The 18,362-nt window shown below is 31.9% G+C and overlaps 2 protein-coding genes across 13 annotated transcripts in view; one reads left to right on the plus strand and one right to left on the minus strand.

The window, feature by feature from the left end:
• tmem110l (transmembrane protein 110, like) overlaps nucleotides 1-18,362 on the minus strand; it is a 220,690-nt gene that overhangs the window by 17,221 nt on the left and 185,107 nt on the right. The window contains exon 2 of one of the 9 annotated variants that reach the window (XM_073945736.1): nucleotides 15,016-15,671. The exons of 6 other annotated variants lie outside the window; for them this stretch is intronic. Coding sequence is in view for 2 of the 3 variants with exons in the window: in XM_073945727.1 (XP_073801828.1) it covers nucleotides 2,251-2,395 (145 nt within the window). In the remaining variant the exon portion in view is untranslated. 9 annotated transcript variants of the gene reach the window in all.
• Nucleotides 16,764-18,362, plus strand: part of sfmbt2 (Scm like with four mbt domains 2) — a 77,326-nt gene continuing 75,727 nt past the window's right edge. For all 4 annotated transcript variants that reach the window (XM_073947208.1, XM_073947209.1, XM_005164834.5 and 1 more), the window contains exon 1: nucleotides 16,764-16,871. The gene's annotated coding sequence lies outside the window, so the exon portion shown is untranslated. The remainder of the gene's footprint in view (nucleotides 16,872-18,362) is intronic.

Consider the following 18,362-nt stretch of genomic DNA (forward strand, 5'->3'; position numbering starts at 1 on the left):
ATATTAATGAACTTAAAGATTGTACATTACTTGGCTTTGTTCATTTAGGCCATTGAATAATGACGCGTAGTGCAGTTAAAAATCACAAGCATGTTACTTGCTGGAGAATTAAACACTTCAAACTCGTTTTACAACTCCCCTAGAGTTAAACAGTTGAGTTTTATCATTGTTTAATCCATTCAGCAGATCTGGGTTATCTTAGCATAAATCATTGAATCAGATTAGACCATTAGCATTTAGAATTAAACATTTCAAACCTTAAAATAAACTAAAAAAATAATAATAATAAATATATATATATATATATATTGTCTGCTGTAAATGTATATATTTTAAAATATTTAGATTTTATTCCCCATTATTATTAACCGGGTTGTCTCTAATACTTTGGAATAGTTTTGTCATTGTTAAATAACAAATGAGCAAACATTAAAATTCTGGTAGCTACTATTAACTAACAAGTGAATTTAATAAAATAATATAAATAGAAATTTGCACTTGGTGTTGGCTAATCGAGAACTGCTTTTTTGTCATACTGACTCAGATTCAGCATGGATTTGAATTTTTTTTTTAACTTAACATGTTTATTATTTTGCTCATTAAATTTGGGATTCAACTCTTGGTTCAATTCAGTTAATATAGATTTACAAATGTACTGTATAATAATATTTAATAAATAATACAAAAGCAATATGTTTACAAAAGTGAACAACAAAAATTTAATGATGCAATTTTGGAACTTATTTATTTTAGTATTTTTGTAATTTAATTAATATCAAAACTTCTTCAGAAGGAACAACTAATTGTTTAGAATATCATTCTAAAGTGAAAAACTTTAATCTTTAATCACTAAGCTTTAAAGGTTTTTATTTCTGGTGATTAGGTCAGATGGAATTAATAACAGAATATTTATTTACGGTGTAACTTAATTTTAAATAGTTAACATTTTGTAGTTTTACAACTGTATATTTTGACAAAATAAATGGGCTACATCTGCAATTCTCATTTTATAAATTAAATCAAATGGATTTTTGCATGTAGCATTTTTAGAGTACAATTTACAGTAACCTTTTTTTTAATGCATCCTACATTTTCAATAAATGTAAAAAAAAAAACATGGTACCCTTTGACAAAACCATAGTATCCTTATGAAAATAAATTGCACTAGTAGTGAAATGTAATAAGATTTTAATTGGTCCCATGCTGAAATCTGATACATGGCCATATATAAGCATTAGTGTTGGGTAAGTTACTACAGAAAAGTGATTTATTACTAATTACATAATTAAAATTGTATGTAAAGTATATTTCCTATTATATTTGACTATCTCTAAAAAATAACTTAAAATAATAAGTTATACTTAATAAGTAACTTAATTACTTGACTCAATACAACTTAATTTAATTTCAAAACATGCAGAATACAAATGAAATTAAAAAAAAAATTTTTTTATCTGACAGGGCTTTTTTAGCTTACAAAAATAAGACTTAAGAAATGATATCAAAACAAAAAAATTTTCAAAGTAATAACGACGTGATTTCTTAAACATAATATTTATATTCCCCACTCAGTTCATTGTTTTTTAAGAATGTGTGATCATCGAACATCTCTAATCGTCTTTATTTGAGTTATTTAGCAAACATATTTGTATAACAAAAAATTTAAAATCAATGAGTACAAAAGCTCTGCTTCTCTGAATTGATTTATGAAGAACTTTTGATTTTATGCAGAATATATTGGACGAGTAGGCCTGTAACTGTAGTTAAATTGCCCAAAAATGAAAAGTATTTTTTTTTTCACAGGTAGGCTAACATAAACAAAAAATGTAATTCTAAAAATTAAAAATAAATCTCTTTTTGGTGATTTTAAACAAGGTTCCATTAAAATACATTTATTAATTCATCATCCTTTGGCTTAATCCCTTATTGATCAGGGGTCGCCACAGCGGAATGAACTGCCAACTATTACATACATATGTTTTACGCAGCAATATATTATTTGTATTATTATTATATTATATCGTGTTAATACAGTGGTTTTGGATAAGGTAACATTCCAATTTCTGCTGAAAGATCATATTAAGCAGTCTGTCTGAAGCCTATACATCGATGTACAATAGCCTGTAAAGTAAACAAACAAACCTTAAACCACGTGATGCGTCATTCTTAAAAGGAAACAATAAGAACACATTACCACACAGAAACATAGTTTCATTTCAGGTTTCTGTTTAAAAGGTTAAAGAAACTTACACATTAAAGTGCTGAAAGCCAGAACCGCCAACAGAGCCTGTATAAAAACACTGAATCCGTCCATCAGAGCTCCGTCCACGCAGCCCTGATACTCCGGGCTCACCAAATCAGTCATATTAATGCTGTCTTTCACAAAAACAAACATGTTTATGCCTAAAGCCCAAAAAAACAAGTCATAAAATCCTTCCTGTAACAGATATCCTCGGAATTCGGCGTAACGTTAAGTCGCTTTTCCATATAACTTAACTCTGCGGACAAGCAATTTAGCAGGCGAATGATGAACCGATGTCGCAAATAAACCGGTCGAAGTGTTGTAGTCGCGTTAAAGTAGAGCGATGTGGCAAAAGAAAGTGCATTTCTCTCAGGTCATTTTTTTTCTTTCCTTCTTTATGTCTTGTTATCGAGTCAACAAGAGGGAAAGCTTCTTGCTGACGTCACCTCCTGCTGCCGAAATCTATTGCAGCCCTTTGTCCCCCTAACACACATCATGTGCTGATGTTAAGGCACATACCAGGACAAAAAGCTATTATTTTCAAAACTCGTAATTATCTTTCAATTACATTACATATAATCCCATGTAGGTCAGACTTTCTTTAATTTGTTGTTATAGCTTGTATTTTTATATAATAAATGTATTCTTATAATTAAAAATTAAAGCATTTTAACAAGCCAATGGGTCAAATAAACCATGTTTTGGTTTCTGCATCCAAGATATTTTACAAAACATAAGGTGGTTTAGAAAAAAATAAACATTAGTCATAAGTACAATGATTTGTGTTCTGAATATGCTTGACAACACTTAGGCTACTGGTAAATTAGCGTTTGTTACTCTGAACACATTTTAGTGTGATTTTCTGTAAATCATGGTAAAACGGCACAGTATATTTAAAGTAGTACTATATGTACCAGGCCTGTAGCCAGGGAAGACCCCTGACAAAGATCCAGAATTTGTCTCACACTGTAAAACTCAATAAGTTAGGGTAACTCAAACCATTTGAGGAAACCAATTGTAACAAATAATTTAAGTTCAAAAATGAATCCTAATGAGAACTGTTAACTTAATAAATTTGAGTAAACAATGTAATTTGAGCATTGTAAACCCCAATAAATGAAGAGAACTCAAACCAACTGAGTACTGTAAAACTCAAAAAGTTAAGTCAACTCAAACCGTTTGAGGAAACCCATTGCTACAAACCATTTAAGTTAAAAAAACGAATCTACATGAGTACTGTGAACTTACTCCATTTAAGTTAGAGTAATGAGGTATTTCATTAACTCATTACCTTCAACACAGAGTGCAAAAGTCTTTTCAAATGAGCAGAGTTAAATTTCAGTAACTTTTGAGTTAATTACACTCATTTCAATTGATAAAGTTGACTGTTGGGTTTTACAGTGCATTCATGAGCTCTATTGTCTTATTTTAGCTGTTATGCCATAATAAATAGTAAAAATAACCCATCGAAAAAGGCTTTAAGACTAAGCGGAATCCTAGTGGGATCCTAAGGAATCGTTAGTTAATCAGTTTTGGCCAAGAAAACATCTGGCATAAGTGTCATATTTTACTAAATAGAGAAAACATTTGACAAGTAACGTTTATTCTAAATCATCCAAAAGTGTGGTTATGATGACCATCCGACAAGTTAATTCAGCTAAAAATAGTGCTTAAGGTGTCACCTTACTTCAGTATTTAAATCTCATATAATAATAGAAAATGAGGAGAATAACTGCAAAAAGGTCCACTTTTTTGAGAAAAAAAAAAGAGTCACTCCTTTTACCAGTCTGGCTACGGGCCTGTGTTTACAGTCATTTAACGTGCTACACATAATCTGGCCTATTCACGCATACACACAAACACACAGCAACTTCCAGTGCTACAGAAATCTTCACAAAAAACTTCACTTAATTTTAACAAAAAGAAAAAATTATATAATATGATTTAAAACAATTTGTCTATAAGGACACATAAACTGGTTTAAAATCTCACAAACCTCATAAACAAATTGGTTTAAAATTGTAGTAGATAAATAACACAACACTGAATAACACGCATTGTCTAAAATACATACAGTGCGTATTTGTAATCCAGCTGGAGTGCATTTGTGACACATCTACTGATCTGTTGAACCTTATAAAGTCTGTCTTTCTGAGTAAAAACCATTTGTGAAATGCTAAAAAATATTCTTTTGTCCATCAGAAACTACCAAAGCAACAAGCCACTCAATCAGTCATTGTTCTTGAGTACTATTTTTATTAGAACTATTTATTTACTCATTTATGTATTGTGACCAATTAGTTTTTTCAGTTGATTGACTTTGAAGACATTTAAATCACTGTGAACAAGAAGATGCTGCCGAATTTTAATTCATTACGATTGCACATTTCCAACTGAAACAGAATATTGAATACATTTTTGTGTGCTTTTCCTCATGGATCACTCTCATCAAATTAATGATTGGAGGGACTTGGCTGAGCATACTGCATCCAAGCCGTCAAACTGAGATCAAAGGACTGCCATTCCAGAATGGAAGCAAAAGATTAGGTTTTGATTAAAGACTACCAAACCAAATGGTCGAAGTCAGTTGAAGTCAGAATTTTCCCCCCAAAATTGTAAGCCCCCTGTATATTATATCCTCAATTACTGTTTAACGAAAAAAAGATTCTTTCAACACATTTCTAAACATAATAGTTTTAATAACTAATGTCCAACTACTGATTTGTTTCACCTTTGTCAAGATGACAGTACATAATATTTTACCACACTGTAAAAAAAATCCATAATTTAACTTAAAAAAGGTAAAATAACAGCCATTAAATGACAGAAATTTACCAAAAAATACCACACAATAAATTTTAATTAAAAGAAATTTCTTTAATTTAACATCCATTATTATACGACACATTTTTGTAATTTAACAGTCGTTATTTTACTATATTTTTGGCACCCCTGTAAAATTACATATATTTTTTGAGTATATATTATTCACGATACTAGTTTTCAGCTTAAAGTGCAGTTTCAAGACTTATCTAGGCTAATTATGCAAGTAATTGTATAACAATGCTTTGTTCTGTAGACAATCAAAAAAAATAACTTCTTAAGGTGCTATAATATAATTAAAAAAACGTAAAATAACGGCCAATAAGTTACAAACAGTTACCATAAAATAACAGTTAAATTACAGAAATTTACCAGAAAGATTAATATAAAGAAGTTTCTGTAGTTTAACGTCTGCTATTGTACGGTAACAAAAAATTTTACGGTGTAAATAAAACAAATAAGACTTTCTCCAGAAGAAAAAAAATATTATAGGACATACTGTGACAAATTCCTTGTTCTGTTAAACACTGTTCGGAAAATATTTGAAAAAGAAAAAAAAAATCACACGAAGGTTAAACAGTTTGACTTCAACTGTATATGGTTTTTATATGATTTTATATAAACAATTAAGTGCAAAAGTACATTGTTTATAACAAGCACTACCATATACAGTTGAAGTCAGAATGATTAGCCCCCCTGAATTATTAGACCGCTTGTTTATATTTTTTCCCCAATTTCTGTTTAACGGAGTGAACAATTTTCAACACATTTCTAAACTTAATAGTTTTAATAACTCATCTGTAATAACTGATTTATTTACTCTTTGCCATGATGACATGATATTTTTCAAGACACTTCTATACAGCTTAAGTGACATTTAAAAGCTTAACTAGGTTAATTAGATTAACTAGGCAGGTTAAGGTAGTTAGACAAGTTATTGTATAACAATGGTTTGTTCTGTAAATTATCAAGAAAAAATATAGCCTAAAGGGGCTAATAATTTTGTCCCTAAAATGGTGTTTAAACAATTAAAAACTGCTTTTATTCTAGCTGAAATAAAACAAATAAGACTTACTCCAGAAGAAAAAATATTATCAGACACACTGTGAAAATTTCTTTGCTCTGTTAAACATCTTTTGGAAAATATTTTAAAAAAAAGAAGAAAATTCGAATGGGGCTTATAATTCTGACTTCAACTGTACATATAAAGAAATATAAGAAGTAAATATAAGATATAAGAAGAGGGATTTTTTTTTACTTTTATTTTAAGCCAACTTTAAGAATAAGAATCTTTGCTAGCAACTTTAAGACAAAACAATATTTGCTAGCATAATAAACATTGCATTTCTATTTATTTTCATATGGACTTGAAGTATCAAAAAGTGACATATGTAATGTAAAATTGAATATGGTACACCAGGTCAATAGATATGACAAACTTTATTAAAATATGAGATATAAATGTATTTACATGTAATGTCACAACTCTTAATCAGATCAACAGCTTAAATGCGAGGATCTTTGTGAAATTTGTGTGTTGGGTATGAGAGCCATTTGTATAGAACAACAAGGCAAAATAAACTACACCTGTATTTAGTTCAAAGCTTTTTAATTAATTATTCCATTGTAATCAAAGAAAATCACGCAATTACAACCATTACCATGGACTATATACACCACATATCCAGCAAACATTGAGTGGCATGTTTTTCACTATGGTTGACTTGTTTACTATATTGGGTGGAGGACCAAGTTCATTTCTGCAGCTGTAGTCACATCTGGTAGAGTTTATGCCTTTTTAATGTATTTCTATTCTTTACTGGAGTGCTTAGTTAATGTAATACCTCTTTTGAACAAGTATAATGTTTACAATCATTAAAAGGATATTTTATGTAGTATGAATATGTGTAAGTGAAATCTGGATGTGCTTCATCCATCATGCTGCCGTCATGTGACCCAAGAGCATCAGTTGCATTGCTTCACAGCTATTCACAAATCGTCCCAAGTGGCCTCATGGGACATAAACTCAACTTGGGTTCAGCTAATAGAAAAATTCATATAATTACACTTACAAAGTGGTCAAAGAAGTGGTCCCTCTATCTTGCTTTATTGAAAAGATTAATTGGTAAAACAAAATCTTGCCTTTATATTTTTAGTTGAATCAAATTAAGTTTTCTTGTCATCTCAACTTAAATCAATCAAACTGACTAAAATATTCAGTTAAACTTTAAACGATTAGTGTCTTGACTTTTTGTCATATTTTTTTTTACAGCGTATTGCAGTCTTACAGTATTACAGTTTTTTTTTTTTTATCTATGGGCATAAATAGTCTAAAAAAACATAAAAAGAGGTGTACTTTGGCAAATTTTGTAGTTGGTTAAGCAAAACTATCAATTTGGAAAACTTGCAGAGTGGCTATTAAAATGGAAAAGATGGAGATTTTGCTTTGGTTAAATGCAGGATTTGAATATAGATTTTTTTTTTAACCAAATCAGGGAATTTTCTTAAATTTAAACTGAAATGATGTGTAAATGAAGCTTTATGTATGCTATGTGATGAGGACATGCTATTTTTAATTTGGTGATGTTTATCAATCAGATGACAAATTTGTGACAAATCTCACTATGCAGTGCTCAGCATAACTGAGTGCACCCACCCTTTAAATTAAATTTCTTTTGCAATATTTCATTTGAATTTAAATGTATTAGGTCAATGGTTTCCAAAGTGGGGGTCACAGGACGATGACAGAAGGTCGCTTGCTGATTTCCAAAATCAAATAAATGTTATTAAACTATTGGAATTACCATATTTTAACCATAACCCACAGAAGAGAAAAAAAGTAGTTTTAATAGTACAAACAACAACATGCAAATGAAAAGCCATCATCCTTTAAATTATTCTTATTTATCTTTTTTAGAGATGGGTGTGTTTACATTAGATTAACAACAAAGCCATAGCATCAGATTGATTTTATAGTACCAGATTCAACTTTCTGGCACCTTTATGGCAATCAAATACATTCAAAATAAATTCAAGCCACGACTAAACCTTGAGGATAATCTCTAAGTGGCAGTCTGAAAAGTTTGGATAACCTTGTTAAAGGTTTAATAAATCTGTTTTGCTCAAACGCACCAAAAATGATTACCTAAATTACTTATATTCCCTATATTCAAACGGATACAAGAGATAAAAATATTTTCGAAATGGTGTACTCATTTATGTTGAACACTGTAAATCTTTCTAATCATGTTTCTTGTGCTCACCCAGGCAGCATGTCTTTGAAAACAGTTATATTGTGAATCATTATTACTGTAACTAAGCAGAAAAACAAAACACATCATGGGAAAGACTGATGTGTTGTGTAAGAAAGGGGAGCAAAGATTGTTCTGCTTGCAGAAGCTTCATTATTATCTTTTCATTGCTTTGTCAATTCAATTCTTCAAGTGTGAAAAACAAAAGCTGTTTGGAGAGAATTGTAAACCAAGAAGAAAAAATAAAGAAGCAGACAACTATGGTCCAGTTACACCACAGAACGCCTATCAATAAAACAAATTGATTTAAACAATAATTATTCCTCTCAGCTGTAAAGCTTTTAAATTAAAGTTGTTGTTTTTTTTCGTATAATGTGTCTTACATAACATGCTTGTATGCTGCAACTACCCTTGGTGAATAGACAAAGATGAACTGAACTGGACTTGATCGTACATTTTTTGGCTCATTACCATAGTAAAACCAATTTGGAGCTATATAGAACATATAAAGCATCTGTAATAGCTATCCAGTGTTTTAAGTGGTTACAGTGCTACATAGCATATATAGTGGCATAAACCTTCCATCAAAGTTGTCCTAAAACTAACTTAACAGCACCTATTCTTGTCTAACATTTTCAAAACACTTTTTAATCCTATTTATTTGTTGACTACATGTGCTGGGGGAGCTACTATTTCAAAGTAATCCATTAGAATATTGAGTTACTCCCCAAAAAAGTAACTAGTTGTGTTACTTAGTTGCTGTGTATGATAAGTAATGCATTACGTTACTTTTGCGTTACTTTTTCTGACCTGGCTGATGCTTGATCTCTTTCAGACTTTGCAGGGGTTTTTTTTCTTCTTTTTTTTTTTAAATAGAGAAGATCTGCAATTACAGCACACAGCCTCCATTTACCTTTAAAAAAAAAAAAAAACACTTAAAAATTAATGTAGGATAATGTTATGTTAACTTCCTGAGCGCAAAGCAACATTTGTACTTTTTGCCTTATTAAAAAGTAATATCACTGTTCATTAAGATAATCTTCCTTTCCTTTTCTTCCATGTGTTCAAAATAAAGAGAATATTTCTATGGAGGAAATGTAATGTGCCCTCTTCATTTTTGCCTGTCTGCATTCTCTCATTGAGTGTGGGATTCAACGTGACTACGATCATTTTAAATCAGCATTTCATTTTTAAAAGTGAATGTGTTATTTTACTTGTTACTTAGAATGCGTTATACCCAGATAAAAAAAAATACCAAACACCTCAATTTTAAGTGTATCAAAATAAATAAAAAAATACTGCTGCCACGAAATGAATCAAATAAAATACTGTATTTTTGTATTTTAAAAATACTATAAAACACTTTTAAATTGTAGCATGAAATTTCTTCGCAAACCTTCCATCAACAGGCATATCCGCAGAATACTTTCACCATTTAAATGATTTAGTGAAGTAAACAATGATAGATAACACAACTTTTCTCTAAGCAAGTCAGCTTGTCTGCACCTCAATCACTTCTACTGTACATGAGGAGGTGTTCATAAAAATGTAACTTGTGTTTCTCTTTGATTTTAGTATAGATTTTGTACAAATTTAGTACAGAAAGTTATTTCTGGAAGATCTCTTTTATCATTGTAAAAACCATTTAATGCAGATAATGAGTCGAAATATAGTACAATTTCTCTTGATTGTGTGCCACCATCTCTTAAAAGTCTTATGTTTCAAATTTTTTACAATTAAAATTGTCAACACTCAAAGTAAATCATGATTTCTGAAAACTACTAAAATCTTTTTTCTTTTTTGGAAATTGTTTAATACGCAATATAAAACATGATATCTAAAAAAATAAATCTGTTTTTGCTGCCAACCTGAGTTGGGAGTATTTGACCAGTTTGTAAATGGGAGTATTATTAAATATTTTGTCTCATACTGATTAACTATGTCAAAGTTTGTAATTAACTATAAAGAGCACCTGCAGATCAGCTACTGACATTTGAAACAGCCAATGGAGTTTTGTAGGTATCGCCACTGTAGGACTTTATGTTGTTTGTCTTACTTTGCCATGCTCCCGAATATACCTCTGCAATTTTGTCACCTTGGAATTATATTATTCTATCTGCATTCTGAAAGATTTTGAGATATTGTGCTTTAATGTTTTTGCATACCATATAGCAAACAGTATCAGTTTATAATTTTTTTTAAATAAAAAAATCTTAAAATGTACCTTATACAAAACATCCCATAATGTAAATAAGTTGTCATTTAATAAGAAAATGTCAATAACTCAATTTTAACAAAAATTTATGGAACCTTATAATTCAAAGGTGACAATTTGTCTGTTACTTTCTTTATATGTGATGCATAGTTTTCATCCATACTCCATCGACTTCATTATAATCAATTTTCTAGTCTGATATCAAGCCTTGTCAAATAACTGAGAAACTACCAATCAAAGGCCACATTTTTATGATGTCATCATGTAGACTTACAAAGTATTTTACAGTATTTTAAAAATACAAGCCACTAAAGTATTTGATACAAAATATTAACTCAGTTTCCCAAACCCTATCAAAATCCAAATGACAATATTCTATTTTGTATTTAAAATACATGTATTATAAATACTGCCCATCCCTGTATACACTACAGGCCTGTAGTCACTGACAAAAGTCCAGAATTTGACTCAGACATGAGCTCATTTGTCCTATTTTGACTGCTTTTGCATCATAAATAGTGAAAATAACCTATTAAAAAAGGCTTTAAGATCAAGTGGAATCCTCTGTTGTCTGTCGCTTTGGTGTAACTTCAGCTGATCAGTTTTGTTTAATGCTAACAGATATTTTTCACGAGTGCATGCAACATCCAGCTGTGCAAGAAAACATACAACCTGATGTGAGTGAAGTCATCTTTTGCTACTGTATGGTTTTTTTTTTTATAGATAAAACATTGTACAAGTAACTTTTATTCTAAATCTTGGAGCTTATTTTGTTTTACATCTGCACAACTCTGATTTGCCATATGCCCATAAATGTATTTGTATTGTTTACCATTTTTTTAAACATATATTTTTGGATTACATTGTTTGTATAATTGTATTTATTGTAAATTTTATCTAATACTCTATTTTTTTTTGTTCATATTGTATGTTAGGCACCTAGGGTCTGAGAGTAATGGAATTTCGATTCTCTATATGTCCTGTACATGTAGTTGAATTGACAATAAAGTTGACTTAGACTTTGACTTGACTTATTCCTGAAACAAAATCAAAAATACCAACAAAAAGGTGTGAACCATCAAAAGTTGACCATATTAAAATTGATTTGAACAATATTTTGGCTATTGTTGTTATCCATGAATTTTCAAATATGCTTTTTTTTACAAGAGAGGCTAGAAAATTGTAAAGCTCTACATTAGTATCATTAGTATTATTATTATATTTTAATTATTTTTCGTTCATTCATTCATTCATTCATTCATTCATTCATTCATTCATTCATTCAGCAGTCTTAGGTGAGAACCCCAGACTTCCCTCTCCCCAGACACTTCTTCCAGGTCCTCCAGGGGGATTTCAAAAGCGTTCCTATAGGTCAGCTGAGAGACATCGTCCCTCCAGCTGGGTCTTCCCCGAGGCCTCCTCCTGGTGGGACATGCCTGGAACACCTCCCTAGGTAGGCGTCCAGGAAGCATCTGAAACAGATGCCCGAGCCACCTCAGCTGACTTCTCCTGATGTGGAGGAGCAGTGGCTCTACTCTCGAGTGTCAGAGCTCCTCACCCTATCCATAAAAGTGTGCCCTGCCACCCTTCGAAGGAAACCTATTTCGGCCACTATTTTTTTATTCAAATGGCCAAATTCTGACTGAGGAAATCAGTGTGCTGGTCCGATTGTTATCTGCCTAAATGAGATTAGTTTTTAATATTTTTTTTATAGATTCCTATTTTTTTTCTAATGATATATGATGTAATATATTTGTATTTTAAAAATAAATATTTTTTCCTATTGCTTTATTCTAAATCTTTAGGAAATATTTTTGGTACATCAAAAAGTGTGGTTATGATGATAACCATCCGACAAGCTAATTCAGCTAAAAATAGTGCTTTAAATGTCAGTAAAATGCAGTATTTAAATCTCATAATCGAATGGAAAATTAAGCAAATAACTGTAAAAAGGTCCTCTTTTGGAGAAAAAAAATAACATTCCCGTTCACCAAACTGGCTATAGGCCTGAACTATAAAATGGTGCAAAACAGCACTCAATGTTGTTCCCCTATGATTGCAAGCCAAAGAACCATTTTTAGTAGTCTATAACACCTACCGTAATGCTGAATAAGAACCACTGGATAACAATTGCAGGTTCTTTATAGGTTCTACATAGCACTATTATAAACCATGCGTTTTTAGAGTGCAACAACAGAAAATTGTAGGACTTAAACATGAGTTAAACACTGTAAACACAGACAGATCAGAACAGACAGAAACATGATGGACATGTTAATCATAAAGATGATAATGGAGAAAGGGGAGCAGGAGAAGGAATAAGATATGTTTGCAGACATGGAATCAGGAGCCTAAGCTATAATAGGGAAGTTGCAAAAGTCAAGGATAGCGCTCATAACATATGGCAGTACAGATACAGGACACACAAGAGTCTGAAAGAACATAATAGCTACCCTTACAGACTGGAAACTCAAGAATGACTTCAGTGGGCATGACAATACAGACAGGAATGCCTCTCTGTTGCTGTGGCAGTGCTTAGGTTGCTCTCGCCTACTCAGACAAAATGATGTACTGAAACTGGCTCAGATAGGCATCACAGTTAGCACAGACAAAATAAGTAGCACCACTCGTATCACTGGAGCAGATACTTGTGGTACTGGGATTCTGAGCAAGCACTCTCAAGCTTAAATTGTTCGGGAGCTCAGAATCTACCATTTGCAGGTCTCTGTCACAACTTGAAGCCAAATATAGATCTGAGGTTGCTGTAGTTTTTTTTCCTATCACTCCTATATGTAATCATGTTCTGTGCACTATGACCCAGAGGTATATGCTGCATGTGCTGATGTCACAAGAAGATGTGGTGAAGTCTACTCATATTGCTTTAACCAACAATTCATTGTTTGTTTCACACATACACACTTTTAAATGCAAGACAAAATCTCACACTTGTTGACGTAACATTATTACTAACATGTTCGGAATAACATACTAAAGTAGGTACTACATTTGGATTTGAATTTACCTCACAACTGTTATAAAACAATGTTCTACACAGTATGAAAAGGAGTAGAATGACTGTTGGGATGTACTACAGGCCTGTAGCCAGCCTGGTGAAAGGGGTGGTTATTTCTTCTTTAAAAAATTGACCTTTTTGCAGTTATTAGCCTCATCTTCTATTTAATTGTGAGGTTTAAATACTTTTTAAGCACTATTTTTGCTAGATTAGCTTGTCAGATGGTCATCAGCCACAGTTTTTGATGTACCAAAAACATTTCCTAAAGATTTAGAAGGACAAAAATATGAGAATAATACTTATTTTTCAAATACAAATTTATCACATCGTGTATCATTAGAAAAAAGGATGCCGTTCAAGTTTTAAAATAAAAACTAGCCTATTGTCATTTATTAAAACAGCGATCCATAAGGAATTCATTGCAAGGTACAAACAGACACTTTAAAGAGTTCACCCAAAAATAAAAATTTATAATTTATTCACCCTAAATTGGATTTAAGCCTAAATGTGTTTCTTGATGCACAGCTTAGTCACTAAAGAAGCTATCTTGAGCTGAATATCCAGCCTCATCTCATAACAATTTTACGTTTTGTCAGTTTAGTGGCTAATTCGTTTACGAATTAGATCACGGTAAAAAAAAAGATGTCTGCAAAACAAATTATATGTTTAATAAAAACAAATAAATTAAATTTAGTTATGTTCAACTTGATTTGTTTGTTTAAAGTCAGACCAAATAAATTGTTTACAACCACTTAATTTAAAAAAGGAATCAGCTTTGAATAATTTTTCTCAGTCGTGGCACCCAACCATCATTTGAGGATAAGCAAATTGTACTAAATTGTATGAATGCAATCATACAAATTTATACGAGTTAGCCACTAAATAAACTAAATAAACAAAGTTGCGAATTGCTGTGAGATATTGTCCATATTATGACTTTCATAAAAGCTACTACTATGAAAGTCAAAGGTTAGAGATTTCTTTTTTTAAATATCTTTCTTTCATTTTCAACAGAACAAAGAAACAGACTTATAAAAAGTGAAGGTGAATAAATGATGCCAATTTAGATTTTGGGGTGAACTATCCCTTTAACATTATTTTTTTAGGCAGTTGTATGTTAGAAGAACATGTTCATGTCAAAACAGTAATATTTAGTACTATAGCCATGCACTAAAGAAATACACAGTTAGTTATATACTTTATATGAATATATATTTCTTCCTCACTGTGGTCTTTAAGGTAACAACTACAAATTTTTAAATATAGTTACACATCTTAAACGTTTTACATATGAAAAAAAATAATTGTTGCATTTCTAGTCTACAATGTGCTAGAACTATTTTACAGTAACATTTCTAAAGACCTGCACATCATTTGCACATGTATATATGACCAGATAATGCACAAAGCTAATTTCCCTAGGCAAAACTTTCTGAATTATACCAGAGCAAAGGGAGGATAAAGTACTGACCCACATTGTCTATCTCGTCCTGCAAGGTCACTGCTCCAGCAGTGGTAATCTGTCCCTGGAAGTGCTTGTCACAGTCTCCTCTTGTAGATTAAGCTCAAGGCATGAACCATCTGTTACATCACTAAGTGGAAGCCTGTGCTTATTAGATGAGAACAGTTTTTTCTCCTTCTGGACAAAGAATTTCACCTTGTATGTGCACACAGTGTCCTACGTGTGTGGTTTAGAGGGTTTGGTGTTGCCTGATAAACTGAGGCTCTGAACGAGTCTTATTGAGAAACATTACAGTGCACTTTTCTTTTTGCTCTGAATGAATAGTCCTTTATAGAGGCACGTTAAGAGGCAACACTTTATGTCAAATTCAACTCAGTATAGCAATAAATATTGTTACCACAGGATGGCAATGGAGGACAAGATGAGCATAAAATGTCTGCCTGAAATAAGGGGGTAATTTCTAAAAATAATATATTTACAATGGTTTTCTGATAACAAATTAACAATTTGTAATAGACCATTTCAATGTGGTAATGTCATTGGACCTTGAACATTTCCTGCTTTTTATCATACTATATCATAACTGTAACAAGAGGCAAATCAATCATATTTTCATGTTAAAACAGCTATAACTTAATATGTGGATGTTTTTGGAATCCCTGAAGCTGTGGAAATAAAAGATGTAAAAGAGATAACACATTATTGTTATTTTTTATATTCCTCAAAATGGTTAAGAAATGTTTTATATTTATATTCTGCAATTTTCAAAATATAATTATACATAATTATAATGTTTACTAATTATGTAATAATTAGTAAACATATTTGTGAAGATTATGTACACAGTCAAATATTTCTGTAAATATTTATGTAAAAATCAAATAAAATGTTAAAAAAATTATATGAACCGACTTCAAATATTACAAAATAAATAAATTAGAAAAGCAAAGTAAATAGTTTTGTTGTTTTATATATTTCAATATTGTTGTTCAATCTCGTCATATTTTCAATCTTGTCAATTGTTCAATCTTGTCATATTTTAGTAAAGTTTGGTTAGATTACATTTTTGAAAAACATTTTAGCTATTTTAATAACTAAAATCTTGTTATGACTCGCATGAATTCTAAATCAGAAAACTGTGTTCTTTTTTTGTGAAATATCCTATATTTTTAGATTTCATGAGGCTACTTGATAACATCACAAAAATGAATAGTATTTCATTACATAAAATATGGAAAATAATAGAAAGTGTGCTTCTCTCTTTATAAGAAGGCTAAAATTATTTGTGATATGTATATAATGAATGCTGAAGTAAAAAAGACTATTAATATTTTCTGCACAAGTCTAAAGTAATAATTAAATAGATACAAATAAAAACAAGTGAAAATTGCAACAGCAACACCCTCTTGTTTACATTATCTGTGTCTCAAAACGCAGTGAGCTATCAACATAGACAGCTTCTTATCAGCAAATTTACCATATTCACGAACAGTATTTTTGACCATCAAAAGAAAATAAGAGTCCAAAAACGACACACGAATTAATGATGCCCGAAAGTACTGCACGCGCCCTTGAATGTCCGAATGCTGTCCATGCAGGCGGTTGGCAATGTTTTAAGACACAGCCATGAGTTTCTCCACACGAGGGAGGCGGAGGCTTGGGCCCATTTCTATTTATAATGGGCTGAACAAATTTTGCAACTGTAAAGGTCAATGAAGGAGTCGGCTTGAAAATAATCTGTAGATGTTGAGACATGCGCAGATGCGGGATGATGCCATATTGGACACACGCATACACACACCGCTCCTGCTTCAACCAGAACACCGGATCACCCAATTCAGATAGACGGAAAAAACTCGCATAAGGTAAAAACTACATCATACGCATGAACTTCATTATGTAATAGGGATCGCGCTTGACACAGGCTTGCGCTTCTTAGCGCGATTTTTCGTGTACATACGCTTTTTCCTCGTTAAAAATATTTGGAGGTTGTTTGTAACAGTCAGAAATATACAGAAGCGTCTGCGTAAGAGTTGAGTAAACGGTCCGACAAATTAAGTAAGCTCGTTTATCCGTGACACCGACTGTCGAGCGATGGCACTTTCGATTCCGCCGATTAATATATTAACGATCTGAAGAGAAATGTCGCTCAAAATAACGTTTATGTAACAAGCCACATTTTCGTTTCGCCTTCTTCCTCAAAGCAATTCTCGCTCTGTTTCTATTGACTTTATTTTCAAACTGCCATTTGACCTCCTTTCGATTTCTGAGGACACAGGCGCGGATATCAACATTTAAGTTTGCACGTTCGGGCGGTGTTTATAGAAATGTTTTCGGACGTCACGAACCGGTCGGTATACGTGGTTCAGGTGCGCAGTAGATGATCCAAAATCCTCGTCCCTCATGTGTCAAATCCACTTTCAACATGGCGGGTTAAGGTGTGTTAAAACTGCCATGCAAAATCTTTGAAGAAGGAAAAAATAACATCGCGCTGCTTACGCGTCCAGTTTTGGTTTCTTTCGCTGCACCTGGCCGTGCTTTAATGAATTAAATTTAAAGTTGTCGTTTGGCGACCTCGGTGGAGTTTTTTTCCGCTGCAATACTTTTAGAGTGTGTAAAGTAGTACAGTATCTCACATGCTCATACAATATTTCCTGTTTCGTTTTGTGCACTGTTCGCTGTACACTCATAAAAATAAAGGTTATTTATTGCCATCCATGATTCCACGAAGAACCTTTAACAACCATGCAGCATTTTCATTCCACAAAAGGTTCTTTATGTTGATAATTACAGTGTTCTTACACTTTAAAATGGTTCTTTAAAGAACCTTTCACTAGAAGCTTCTTTGGAAAACCTAGGTTCTTCTATGTCATCACTTTTTGTTCTTCCTGGCACCTACTTTAAAGAGTGTACGCAGAGCCAAACATTAATTCCCGTATTATTCATATCAAGATCTTCCAGTATCAGAACATGCCTACATTCTTTTATCAGAATTTGCATGCTCCAACGAATGAATAACGCGTGCCTTATTCATTAACTCGATTAGGATAAACTCCAAATCAAATAGATTCATTTTAGAGAATCTGTTTATCTAATCATCCTTTACATGTTAGTGAATGTCGTCGTAAATCCGTGACGTTTTATCCACGGGTGGATTAATGAAGGGGAAATGGAGTCACGCGTTTGGTGATGAGATGAGATGAAATTATATTTTTCATGCTCGTTAATTCTCTGCCTGACCTGGAAGAGATGAACACCAGCAAGTCTTTTTATGTCTATCGTTTAACGTTAGCCTTTTTATCCATTTAAAAAGCATACAATCAGCAATGAGAGGTAAAGATAACAGTCACGACAAT

Source organism: Danio rerio, chromosome 4 (genome assembly GCF_049306965.1).
Source record: "Danio rerio strain Tuebingen ecotype United States chromosome 4, GRCz12tu, whole genome shotgun sequence".
Lineage (NCBI taxonomy): Eukaryota > Metazoa > Chordata > Actinopteri > Cypriniformes > Danionidae > Danio > Danio rerio.